The following is a 14315-nucleotide window of genomic DNA, read 5'->3' as shown; positions in this document are numbered from 1 at the left end:
ACTGAATTCTTTTTGAACTCTCTGGGTGCTATCTGGATTGACGTGTCCAAGTGTTAAATAATAGCAACTCGGAACGCATGACCAAAGTGCCGTAATTTTGTCCTCAAGAGGAGGCCACTTGAAAACTTCACCGACGAAATACTGACTTTTTTCTGCAAAGTTTACGTCGTATTGGTTACACAAAATTATAAGTGCTTTTACACATTGAAAATACATGAATTAAAATATTATGTGACAAAAACAATAAAAAATTTTAAAATTGATATCTCAAGCTATCCGGTAGCGCAAATATTTATTTGATACAAAAGTTGAGCAGTTTGTGCGTAGCACACGTATATATTTGCTTCGCTAACGAAAATTTTAAGGAACATTTTTGTATCTTTACAAATCGATTTAGAGATAAATTCAAAAATATACGAAAAATTTGTAAAAAGATTTCTATACATGTATGATTAAAAGAGAGGAATAGAGAGAATTAAAATCTATATCGAATCAACGTCCGAAAAGTTATATTGTTTTATTTGTGACTTTCGAAATATCCGTCTTGTCTAATAAGAAAATACTATTATTGACCAACAAATTCTTTTATTGGACAAAACGGATGCGTCACAAAAAAACCGGGAAATCTTTCTGATTGCACAAAATTGTACAAGAAATACGAGAAGCATTGTATAATCAATTAGTGACAATCGTCTCTACGTTATTGACATTTTTCGAGTTTGCCTTCCACTTTTCCTTAAGGAAAATTAATACACTTTTTTATCTTAATAACTTATCTTAAGGGGAATGGAGGGTCAGATTGCCTGAAAATCGTGCTTATTCTTTCACATTTTTTTATGACAAATTGAATGAATAGGCAAAAGTGTTATTTTGACGTGCATTTATACAACATATAAAGAGAAGGAAAATATAATTTTGATGATCAAATACTCAATATAAGTGTATGGTACATGCAGTTAAAATATATTTGGTTTTTATTTTCAAGATCGTCATTTTGCAGTAATATCTTGACTCGATGTTTCAATTAAGCTGAATTTTAGGTAGAAAATTTCCGTAAGCGCGCGCTTGTCGTTATCGGTTAAACCACTGACAAACTCGCGAAAATATTTAATTTTAAAATATTAATTCTTTTACCATAAAGAAACTGAAAATTTAATAATATTCCATTAAAATATTTTCACTTTTGTTAACTTTTACTCAATTTCTATTATAGTGGTTCACACAATAAAATTCAGCTTAATTGAACCACCGAGAGTCAAGATATTACTGCAAAATGACGAAAAGAAAAACAAAATATATTTTAACTGCATGTACCATACACTTATATTGAGTATTTGATTGTCAAAATTATATTTTTCTTCTCTTTATACGTATAAATACACGTCAAAATAACACTTTCACATATTCATTTAGTTTGTCATAAAAAATTGTGGAAAAACAAGCACGATTTTCAAGCAATTTGACCCTCCAGTCAAATACAGTTCCTTTAATATATCAAGTTATAACCTTTTATAACGTACAATGTGCACAAACCGACATAATTAGACGTCAATATTGACTAAGCATGTGATTGTTAAAGTTTTTCGACCACATATATTGTATGTTGTCGATGAAACAAATCATCTTCACGTTGAGCTAGGAACTTCTTCCGCACGTGGCGCACTCACCAGACATAGCTTCTTCCGATCACCTATTTCAGGCGATGCGGCATCACTTGATTGATACTCACTTCAGAACAGAAGAAATCCGAAAAAGCATCGATAACTTTATCGCTTCGAAGCATCTGGGAATTCGCAAGCTGCCCGAAAGATGACGGAAAGTCATCGATAATAACGAGGAACATTTCGATGATTGAGCTCTTTTTGTTTATTTTCAAATAAAAATTAAGTTTTGTCAGAAAAGCTAAGAATTAACTTTCTGCTATTATTAACAGTTGAGATATCCCAGATAACACAAAGAATTCAAAAAGAATTTAGTCTCATTAATTCTGAGCTTTTTAGATGCAAACAGAATTCTTTTCACAGAATTGAACTCTGAAGAATTTCAGATTTGGTTTTCGGGTTTGAGCCGCGTGGATTCTTCTTTGTCTAATTCCGACGTTAAAGGATTCTTTTTGCATCTGAAAATGAACTCAAAATTGGTAATCTACGACTAAATTATTTTTTAAATTCTCTGTGCTATTTGAGACGTCATACAAGTTTATTCACTCACTATAAAGAATTAACAAAACATTTCGGTATACTCAAAAATTTATTGAAACCCTCCAAAGCTCCTAAAGCAATTTTTGCTATTTTCTAATTATAAAGTGTTATTTAGATTTTAATAAAACTTAGAATATATATGAACTTATGTTCTAAAAAGGAATATTTTGTAATTTTATTTCCACTGTTCTTCTTGTGATAAATATATAAATAAAATGCATGGCTAACATAAGCTTTAGGCTAATAAAATCAGAGAAAACAATATTTGTATACTATATCTTTATACTCGCTGTATACTTCGTTGAGTAAAACAGTCACGATTTATAGGTTGTTTGAAAATTCCAGGCACGGCCGTGGTATGCAAGTAGAACAGGTCAAACTGAACAAAGAAGTTATGTACCATTTTGAAATAACAGAATTAACTCTTTATTTTATACATTTCAATAGCTTAACATTAAATTACTTAATAGCTTAACGTTAAATTAATTAATAGCTTAATGTTAAATGACTTTTATACAGTTAGGAAATTATAAATCATAAAAAACTTTTATGAAAATAAATTGCACAAAGAAAAAATGCAAATATTAATCTGCAAATATATTTTATTTACACTATAGATATGTAATTATCTTCGTTGAAATGAGAAGCATGTTATAGAAAATATTGTAAAAATCACAAAATTAAAAACAGTATGTATTGTTCATCGAATCACTGCAAATTCAAGTTTACGACATATCTGTCGTGCCAAGGAAAAAAGTAGTTAAGTCACATTTTTAAGAAAAATAAGTTTTTTATACTAATAGATTCGTGACAAAGAACTACGTCTAACTATATTTACAAAAACTAAAAATTATTATTATTTATTAAAATAAAAACGGGTTAACTTTAGGTAAAATTTGAAATATGACAAAATAGTCAGAAAAGAAGTCGTAATTGACAAAAAAATTATACGATACGTCCAATATGTCACAAAAATACACGTGAAAAAGACCACAACATCCATTAATGCTTTCTTCTCTGGCAAAAGCATTGGTAAAGCATAATCCTTATTACAAAAGAAAAGTCTTTCGTAGTTACGGTTTTCTTATGTTGTAAACTATCAAGTCACTTTGCGACTTTTTTTCTCTTGTATTTTCAAAAAGCAAGAACCTTAAGTGCGTTTTTGAGTGGTACATATTTAAAAAGTTAATTTTTTATTGCAGAATAAAAAAGCGTACCCGATTTACCCAATACATGCTTTTATATTCATTTACTTTTTCACTACGCTTATTCTCTAAGCAAACAGTTTTCGTCAATTTTCTCAGTTTGAAGGCAAATGTAGTTAACCACTTTTATTATCTGTCCACGATCTCTCGTCGTTCATTCGTGAAAGAAAAACACTCAGTTATCGATTTTTCCTTAACAAATACTCACGTGGTTCGAAAGAGTGAGCATGATGGTGATACTTCTGAACTGCATCACGCTCGGGATGTACCAGCCGTGCGTGGACGATCAGTGTGTAACCAATCGATGTAAGATACTGCAGGTACGTATGTGCACGAGTACACGAAAAAAAGAGATGTGGTGCACCTAACAAAAAATATTTAGTTGTAAGCAAATAGCTGCATCATTCTACGTATCTTTGTATGATAGTTATGTGTATGGTTGATTTGACTTACTTACTTTGGTGTGTCAACTACATCAATGAAGTTGCGCGTGATCTGGTAGTGGCAACCAGAAATTAGTAAGGGGATCTTTTTGCATAGACAAGCTAAATATCGATATAGTTGCATTTATCAATGTTATATTGCACACTGAGAGAAAAATGTATGATATTTGGAACTATAATGGCATAGTAAAAATATTATAGTTAGGAATTAATAATTAATAATTAATAGTTAATAATTTTTATAGTAAATGTTACCATAATATTTGTAATATTTACAATATAAGTATAGTATAACTGACCCGTGTAAAATTTTTACCAAGAATTATAATTATTTGAAATAAAAAATATGGTAAGGTGGCAAATATTGAATGGTAAGAGAAATTAACTATTTTATATAGTCAATACAATTGGAATATTTGGCAAATATAGGTACATGTAACTATATTCCCAAAAGGTGTTTTACCATATATATAGAATAATAAGATGGTGACTATAAATCTGTGTTCATTCTACTACATCTTCATGTTTAGATGAACTATAAATATATGTTTGAGGCCAAAACGAACTATAAAATATAGTGAGATTATAGTTATTCCAACTATTTTTTTCTCTCAGTGCAAAGCAGCTTTTGTTAGAAAACAAAAGCAATTCACTACGCGCACAGCTAGAGATGTATACATATGAAAACTGGTTCTGAGTGTATAAATATATATTTGTAGTTGCCGCGTAATGAGCCGCATTTGTATTAACCATGTATTATCACTGCTGCAACATAAGCAACTCAGCCATTGCTCTTTAGTTACAGCAACCACATAAATAGTTGTTCCGTATTTTACTATTGAATCTGGTTGGCACAACCAGATTTCTGTATGGATTAACCATATTGTTTTTTCCGTGTATTAATGTCGCGAGGCCACGAATAGTCTACGTGGATAGGGTGAAAAATTCAGGGCCTGAATAAGAAAACAGAATCTTTTTGGATCGATTTTCATTTATTTCTCAACATAATCTCCATTTAGCATGACACACTTTTCCCAATGATGTTCTAAAGCGATTACGCCAGACTGATAGGTCGATTTGTCAAGGTCCTCAAAATAGCCATTTACAGCGTCGCTGACTTGATTGTCATTGGCAAATCTTTTTCCATCGAGCCATTTGTTGAGGTTGGGAAAGAGATAGAAGTCGCTTGGGGTTAAATCTGACGAGTATGGTGGGTGGGCAAGCGATTCGAACTTCAATTCATTGATTTTAGCTTAATCACTACACGAATTTCCACTTTTTCAATTTTTACAAACAATGCTTGAGGCGTTTACTTTAGCGCCTACTGAACAATTTATTGACTTGAACCTTCGAATATAAGCATATGAAGAATAAAATCACGCAACACTATTCAAATATTAAACATAGTAAAGTTATTTATATGTGAGGCCCGCAATTTTTCACCCTATCCTCGTATTCTACCGCATCAGAAGTTGAAGAAAGCGCGGTAGATGTACCGGATTTATTGTATTTATCTTATATTGGCTTTTAAAACTGTTCTAAATTATATGTTAACTTTTTTATAAAAGATTTTATTAGAAATACTCTTAGGAAAAATTACTTTAAATTGTTTAAATTAACTTAAAGTTGCTTAAAGTTACTTAAAGTTATTTATTTATTCGAATGAGGAAAATATTTCTATAAGAACGACTTTCTAGTAATTACATCGTACAACACAGGTTCCCTCCCATGAGAAATTCAAAGAAATTCTGATAATAAATTCTGATAATAAAAAAAAACATACCCATTTCTCAGCGTTTTACAAGATCAAGTCGTTAACTGTGCAGTTATTTATTGTATTTGTCATATTGGCTTTTAAAACTGTTCTAAATTATGTGTTAACTTTTTTATTTAAATAATTAATGTTTTTCCATGTAAAATTATCCGCTGAATGCGAATATGATATTAGTAAGTTGATAGAAACAGTTTAAAATCGTAAAATATTTAATTTATAAATGAAAACTGATCTGAATTTTTTTAATATTTTCATTTATTTTCCATCTTTTTTACAGATTTTGTTAAGAATCTTGGTTGTTTGGTTTGTATGATTCCGATTCTGTATCATGAACAATAGACCAGCAATATCGGTAGCCAAAACAACAAGTATCTATAGTAACTAATACTTTTTTAGATACTTGTTTTTTTTTATTATACTTCTGATTTGTTATAATTCAGAAACATATTGATTCTTTGAGACACGAAACAACATAAAGACTTAAAGCATAATACATTGTCTTAAAGTAACAAATCGGTTATTATAAAATAGCTCTAACAAACGACTTGATCTTGTAAAATGCTGAGACACGGGTATGTTTCTCCTTTTTTTACAAATTAAATATTTCACGGTTTTAAACTGTTTTTACCTTTAGGAAAAATTACTTTAAGATGTTCAAATTAACTTTAAGCAACTTTAAGTTAATTTGAACAACTTAAAGTAATTTTTCCTAAGGGTATCGACTTCCTATTATCATATTCGCACGCAGCGGACAATTTTACATGGAAAAACATCAATTATTTAAATAAAAAAGTTAACATATAATTTAGAACAATTTTAAAACCCAATATAAGACAAATATTATAAATGGCTGCATAAAAAACGTTAACGACTTGATCTTGTAAAACGCTGAGACACGGGATAATAAATGTTTTACACTTATTTTTCACATCTCTTTGAATTTTTCATGGGAGGAAAAAAATTCGATTTTTGAACGATGTTATAAATGCTTTTGTGTGCGAAAAAAAATCCATCAAAATGGAGTACGATGGATTTACAGGTCGATTAAGCCTATTCTTACACCGAAGGGGAAAAGTGACATAACGGCGATTACCGGCGATTGCCAATAAGCGAATCAATCGATTGCATGTTTTAATAGGATTAGCGACCGGCTCGTAATTGGTAGTGTGTCAAAGAAGTTGGGAGAATGGGGCGGGAAAGAGATGAGAAAATTATCGAGCTGTTGATCGAATCCTTGAGTGCCTCTTAATCAATTACGGTGAATTGAATGTTGATCGCATGCCCCGCACTTCGCGCGCTTAATTAAATCGTGTACCCATGGCTGCTTCTTCCAGATGTTCGATGATATAATTTTTGCCTTCTTCTCGCTGGAGATGACCGTCAAAATGGTGGCGATGGGGATTTACGGTAAAGGAACCTATCTCGCGGACTCCTGGAATAGATTAGACTTCTTTATAGTGCTAGCTGGGTGAGTATCCCGCTCGAATACCTAATTTTTTTTATATCTTCTTAACATGCGCTGCCTCTTTCCTCCGAGAGCTTTGCGTGATGTAAAGTTTAACAAAGTACACAGAAAGAACGATTTGGTTGAATCAAATAAACACTTCTGGAATAATCCAAACAAATTTTTTAATTGATCGAACAAAATTTTGTTTGAAGTAACAAAAATATTTATTTGCGGTTTAGTTCCAAAGAAATATTTGTGTTGTGTCAACCAAATAATTTGTTTGCACTATTCCAAAGAAACATTTATTTGGTTCAATAAATCGTTCTCTCTGTACAGGCCAAATATTCTCTATATAGCTTTGATTAAATAATTAAGAAATAAATAGGTCTAATAAGAAACGAGTCAATTATATGTAAAATTCTATTATAAAAAGCAACAAATATTTATCATTTAATATGTCCAGTATGTTTTTAACATGTTTTATATAAAGTATAGGTATTCGTGTGATAATTGTAATATTTCATAAATTTATATTAATTTATATATATGATATAATTATATTAATAATTATATAATTTGTATATTATATAATTATATTAATAATTATATAATTATATTAATTTATACATATTATATTTTATATTAATTTATATTAATTAAAATTAATTGTTTTATTACAATTTAGCTGAATTTTATTACAATTTGTCTACTATTTGTAAAGACATCTTAAGGGACCATATAACTATAGTTTCTCAGACAGTCGTCGCCACATTGGCTGTCTGCTATTTGTATATAAATTATGAAATGCATATATCTTGTTAATAAGAGAATTTCTTTTTCAATAAATGAAATATATCTTATTGGACGAAACGAATGTATTCTAAAACTCACACAAAAAATGGCAAATAATCTATCTAGCCGCGGATGTACACGCGACTTCCTGTGGTGCGATTCTGTACCCAATAAAAAATTTTTCATATATAATTATATAAAATTATATATAATTATATATAATTATATAATATTATGTATAAAATTTGTCCATTTATGTTCATACTTTCTACTTATATATGTAATTATACATAATTATGTATAATTATATATATAAATTCATATATAATTTTACATAATTACGCATAGATTTATATGTAATTATATATATTGTTATACATAATTGTGTATAATTATATATAATTTTATATGATTATATATAATTATACATAATTATATATGGACAAATTTCATACATAATTTTGCATGAAAAATTTTTCATCGGGAATTTTTAACGATAGTGTCGCTATCGTTATGTTGACCTTACGGAAATATAATATATGATAGAAAACCTGCGCAACGACAACATAACGATAGCGACACTGCCCTTAGGAAAAATTACTTTAAGATGTTCAAATTAACTTAAAGTTGCTTAAAGTTACTTAAAGTTATTTATAGTTAACTATAAATAACTTTAAGCAACTTTAAGTTAATTTGAACAACGTAAAGTAATTTTTCCTAAGGGTGTCGTTAAGAGTTACAGAATCGCACCACTGCATGCCTTAACATTTACTAAATCGAGAGTTCCTAAATATTTTGGAGCAGACATTCGTTTCTAGAAATATACATACTATGACTATAAATTATTCGAGGAAACGGCAACGATGTTCTAACGGTTGGATTTCTGACAGCTCGGACAGCTTATTGTCTACTAAATTGGGAAACTTCCCACATAACACAACGTCTAAAATCGGGACACAAGACGTCTGAAAGACGTATTAAAGATGTCTCTCAGACATCAGAATATAATAGGTTTCTAAAATGTCTTTAAGACGTCTTATATCACGATTTTAGATGTTGTGTTGTATGGATTCCTAATTCCAATTTTTGACGAAACTGACATACTCATTTCATCCGGTTTCTCTCAAAATTTTGTATTGTTTGAAAAAGCTTTATCAATTTTGTCAAGAACTGGAGTTAGGAGTTTTTCTAATTTGGCAGATGATAAACCCAGATAGCACTGAGAATTCAAAAAGAATTCAGTCGTATGTCACCAATTCTGAGTTCAGATACAAAAAGAATTCTTCAGAGTTCAGTTCAGTGAAAAGAATTCTTTTTGCATCTAAAAATAAACTCAGAATTGGTGACTTACGACTAAATTCTTTTTGAATTATCTATGCTATCTGGGAAACTGTCCGGGCTGTCAAAGATTCACTCGTTGTCGTTTTTTTGAATAATTTACTCATTAATGATATATGCATTTCTAAAACAAATGTATCCTTGCTCCAAAATATTTAGTAACTCTCGATCTAGTAAATGTTAAGACATTCATGATATCTCCTGTACACTCGTAGAAAAAGTTGTCAGTTTTTTTTTTTTTTTTTTTTTTTGTAAGTTTTGAAACTTATCCATTTTATTCAATAAGAGAATTTTTTTATTGGAAAATAAATTCCTCTTCTAGTCAAGAAAGATGGCTTCTAAAGTTATAAGAAAAAAATTGGACAATCTTTTCGACTAAAAGTATATATTCATTTTCGAAACGAACATTTCTTCGATGCATCTCGAAACATTAAATATCTAATAAAAAAATGTATCTTTTGAGAATTATTAAAAAACAAATTCTTCTATTGGATATGAACTGCGTTTTAAAATGCATTGAGAAAGAAATACTCAAACCTGCAAACGAATGTATGTACATACAAGCGCACATGTGTTACATAACGGAGATATATAATACATTGTTTGATCATGAAAAGTAATTACGAATAAAAACTACAAAATGCGCGCTGCAAGAATGCTAGAAAAGTGGGGAATACGGCTAAAAGAAAAATCCTTTGTTTGGATTTCGTTGTAGCGCTTTGGAATACTGCCTAAACGTGGAAAATATGAATCTGTCAGCTATACGGACGATAAGGGTTTTGAGGCCGTTACGAGCGATTAATCGAATACCAAGTAAGTACACACGGAGACTGCGTGCTTTTGTATTTGTAGTGGCGTTCGTGGAACACGTCAAAGATCAGTAAGGGCCGTGACACACAGAAAAACTTAAGCAGTAAAACGTAAGCAGTAAGCAAATTGACCAATTACAGTCGTTGATTTTTGGACCGTAAGAAAAATCAGCGACTGTGATTAGTCAGTTTGCTTACTGTTTACGTTTTACTGCTTAAGTTTTTCTGTATGCCACCTAATGGTTAACTCCAGCGAGCTCTTGTCGCCAATTTCATAGTGTATTACAGTCGCATTGATGCTATACCATTCATCGGATCGATAGTCACTAGAAAGTTTCGACCAGCCGTTCCTAGCTGATTGTTTTTCATGACTATTGATCATCCATCCGGCAAGCGGGAATATGTCAAAATAGAAGTGACGTTTTGACAGTTTTCCGTGTTTTATTTTAATACTTTCACGCTATTTTCTTTCAAACTATTCGTTATTTGATAAGCGCCCTAGAATATTAATAAACATTCTACTTTACTATATTTTAAAAACAATATTTTAAGTAAAAAGAATATTTAAAAATATTTTTTATTTACTTTTAACATTTTTACTCTTCTTTTACTGATTGCGCGTTACACACTAAGAGAAAAAAATAGTTGGAATAATTATAATCTCACTATATTTTACAGTTCGTTTTGGCCTCAAACATATATTTATAGTTCATCTAAACATGAAGATATAGTAGAATGAACACAGATTTATAGTCACCATCTTATTACTCTATATATATGGTAAAGTACCTTTTGGAAATATAGTTACATGTACCTATATTTGCCAAATATTCCAATTGTATTAACTATATAAAATAGTTAATTTCTCTTACCATTCAATATTTGCCACCTTATCATATTTTTTATTTCAAATAATTATAATTTTTGGTAAAAATTTTACACGGATCAGTTATACTATACTTATATTGTAAATATTACAAATATTATGATAACATTTACTATAAAAATTATATTCCTAACTATAATATTTTTACTATGCCATTATAGTTCCAAATATCATACATTTTTCTCTCAGTGCACGTGAGCGGATGACCTTCTGATAAAAACACGTATGTAATAAATGTCAAGCTGTCAAAATGTCACTTCTGTTACACAATCCCGCTTATCTGATGAATCAACAGTCATGAAAAACGATCTAGAAACGGACACGGCTGGTTGAAATTTTCTAGTGATTATCAATCTACACTGGGAGAAAAATATAGTTGCTTTCGGCGTCAGCTATACTTTTCTGTGAATTTAACCAGGAAAATAATTAGAAGAATCATCTTTCCAATAACACTTACTAAAACAATGGTTTTTCTAACTATTTTTGTGGTTAAAATCACAAAAGAGTACAGTTGATGCCGAAAGTAACTATATTTTTCTTTCAGTATAGTGAATGGTATAGCATTAATGCAACTGAGTGTACATAACTGCGCCTATAGATCGTAGATGCATTCATGGTCGATTTCATCTTAGAATTGAAAAGGAGCGGAGGCGGTGCAGATATAATCGCGCATCGACCGAGAAACAAGTAAAGTTGGCAAGAAGAGGTATCTAGTTTCAGATATTAAGATCAAAATTCAAGGTTGAATCGCGTGAACGCAAAACGTATACAATATATCGACTATCACAAGACTTTCTCTCTCTCTCCTCCTCTCTCTCCCTCTCCCCCCCCCCTCTCTCTCTATCTCGACCGTAATTTTAATAATAGATTCTGGAGTAACTTTTATATCACAAGCCGAGCAGCATAAAGCATTAGCGTAGAATCTACAGTGGCCAATCGTCGACCAACTAATACGTGCTGCTAGGAGAGTAATTGAAAAGAATTTGCAAGTCGTTTATATCTTCCTGTATATTTCTCGCTTGACGTTCAGCGTTACATATGACGAATTTTTTAACAAATACAATAATTTTCAATAGTCAAAGTATAAAGGAAAGGAAGCAAATTCGAAATACTAGTTTGAAAAGAAGTTATAAAAAACCATGTGTTGAGTAATAAAAACTACTTCTAAACATAGGAAAACTAATATATTATCAATAAAAAGATAATCAACACAGTATTTGAAAGCAAAAAGTGTCTGAAACTTTGGCTTGATTGAAAAATCACATGAAAGAATAATTTAATTTAATTAACGTTGGTAATTTAGAATACAGTATTTCGAATTATATTCACATTTTCTAAATCAATCTTCTTCGTCTTATATAATTATCTCTTCTCTTATAAACTATTATTAAATATACACACAGTACTAATTCATATCAGTGCAAAATCGAGAATAAAAGAACAATGTAATAAACAATATAGCGCATCACGTTGCATTATTCTATTCAGACTCAGATGAAGATAATTTTATTGTAATAATACTATTTGCACATGTTTAATTTACATATTTTATACTATTTATATATTATTATATATCTACCATGTATCTCCAATAATATATTTACAAATTACTCATTTCTTTTGACATCATTTGGAATATGTTAATCAAAATTGATGGCAATAGGGTGTTAGGTGATAGTTTTCGGAAGTTTATCCGGGTGTTAAATCTCTCAACGATATCAAGCTTGCATTAGAAGTGGGAGCTGATATTTTGAAACGAGAAATAAAATAAATTTCTATTTTTGCAATGTAACATGATAATAAAGCTATCCTGTCTTCATTTATATAATATTCTTTTTTCATTTCTGCTCTCATTTGGTCGAAATTTCATCGTTTAACTTTGGAACACCTTGTATATTCTAATGCCTGAAGAAAGTCCGAATAGGAGCCAACGTTATTTTGATTCGAGGAACTTAACCTATTAGTTTATCGTTGTATCCATTATCAATATTTTGTGGAGCATTATTTTAACGTAACTTCCCACAGGTATGAGGATATTGGTGATGCTGCTGTTGGACACTCTCCCTATGCTGGGCAATGTCTTGTTGCTGTGCTTCTTCGTCTTCTTCATCTTCGGCATCGTCGGCGTGCAGCTCTGGGAAGGTATACTACGACAACGTTGCTTCCTGAAGGCGTTGCCCAACGTCAAGTATCCCGAGTAAGTTAACGGGGACATATCCGAAAACATTCGTTAATCTCGCATATGTTCCGTGCTGACATTTCTTACGTTACTATGATTGCTTTTATTTTCTTATTATTATTATTATTATATTGTTTATCTGAAGCCTATGACAGATCCGCCCCGTGGCCTCCGAACTCACAGGGCGGACGTGCAGCCCGGATAGCACAGAGAATTCCAAAAGAATTCAAAAAGAATTCATTCGTACACTGAGAGGAAAATACCCGAGTCGAAATTTTGATGCTACTTTGACACTATTAAGGATAATCTGCGCTTATTTGGACAGTTTATAGTTTAGAACCTACTTTGACGATCTCATTAACTTCTCTTTTGAACCTTTAACTCTATCTTGTCAAAATTTTGACACTCTTAAAAATAGTTTGAGCCTACTTAGATAACCTGCAACCTAGATGAAACCTATTTTGACGACATTGACACTTATTTCCGAGTCGAAATTTTGATCCTATGTTGAACCTTGAATTCTACGCAGTAAGAGCTAAGATAGCAAAGGTTTAATTCTAATGATATAATTTACTCCTACTTTGACCCTGATAATGTCTGATATATATGCAACAAATAAAATGTATATTTTGTATGCTATTTGACGTTTCTGTTTCGTTATTTATTAAATTTTTTAAATACTTCTATAAAATATATATATTCTATGAAGGAGCTAAAGCTTCAATAGAGCTTCGCAACTGAACTTACATTGCTTCCTAAGATCCTACTATTATGTAACCTATTTTAACGCTAAAGAAAGCAAAAGCAGAAATTTCAGTCATTATTAGGGTCAAAGTAGGAGTAAATTATATCATTAGAATTAAATCTTTGCTATCTTAGCTCCTACTGCGGTGTAGAATTCAAGGTTTAACATAGGGGCAAAATTTCAACTCAGATAAAGTTGCTTTCAACTATACTTTTTCGTGATTTTAACCAGAAAAATAATTAGAAGAACCATCTTTCTAATAACACTTACTAAAACAATGATTCTTCTAATTACACAGGCCCACAATTTAAAAACAGTGGTCTGTGCTGGGGGTCTGACTAGGTGTACTATACGTATTTTGGGCTGCTGAATCCAAATCCGGTGTCAGATTTGCTCCATCACCCTTGAGTTTCCCGGAAATTTGAGGAAATCGTGAAAAGGAGCAGATATCCATGTTTTTACGGAGACATGTATTCAAGAAAAATTCTAGAGTGAC

General features: G+C 30.8%; 1 protein-coding gene across 11 annotated transcripts in view; it reads left to right on the top strand.

Moving 5' to 3' along the window:
- LOC116844557 (voltage-dependent T-type calcium channel subunit alpha-1G-like) overlaps nt 1–14315 on the top strand; it is a 173387-nt gene that overhangs the window by 51222 nt on the left and 107850 nt on the right. For 8 of the 11 annotated variants that reach the window (XM_032816235.1, XM_032816238.1, XM_032816225.1 and 5 more), the window contains exons 3-5: nt 6958–7091; nt 9916–10013; nt 12921–13092. In XM_032816235.1, the coding sequence (XP_032672126.1) occupies nt 6958–7091; nt 9916–10013; nt 12921–13092 (404 nt within the window). Of the gene's footprint in view, nt 1–1355; nt 3727–6957; nt 7092–9915; nt 10014–12920; nt 13093–14315 lie in introns of those variants that run through there. The other 3 variants (XM_032816236.1, XM_032816234.1, XM_032816232.1) reach the window with 2 other exon arrangements.

Source organism: Odontomachus brunneus, unplaced genomic scaffold (assembly GCF_010583005.1).
Source record: "Odontomachus brunneus isolate Ranch 3 - 2012 unplaced genomic scaffold, Obru_v1 Obru_scaffold_042, whole genome shotgun sequence".
In the NCBI taxonomy this organism is placed as follows: domain Eukaryota; kingdom Metazoa; phylum Arthropoda; class Insecta; order Hymenoptera; family Formicidae; genus Odontomachus; species Odontomachus brunneus.
The sequence above is the reverse complement of the archived record's forward strand: the minus strand, read 5'-3'. Positions and strand labels throughout refer to the sequence as shown.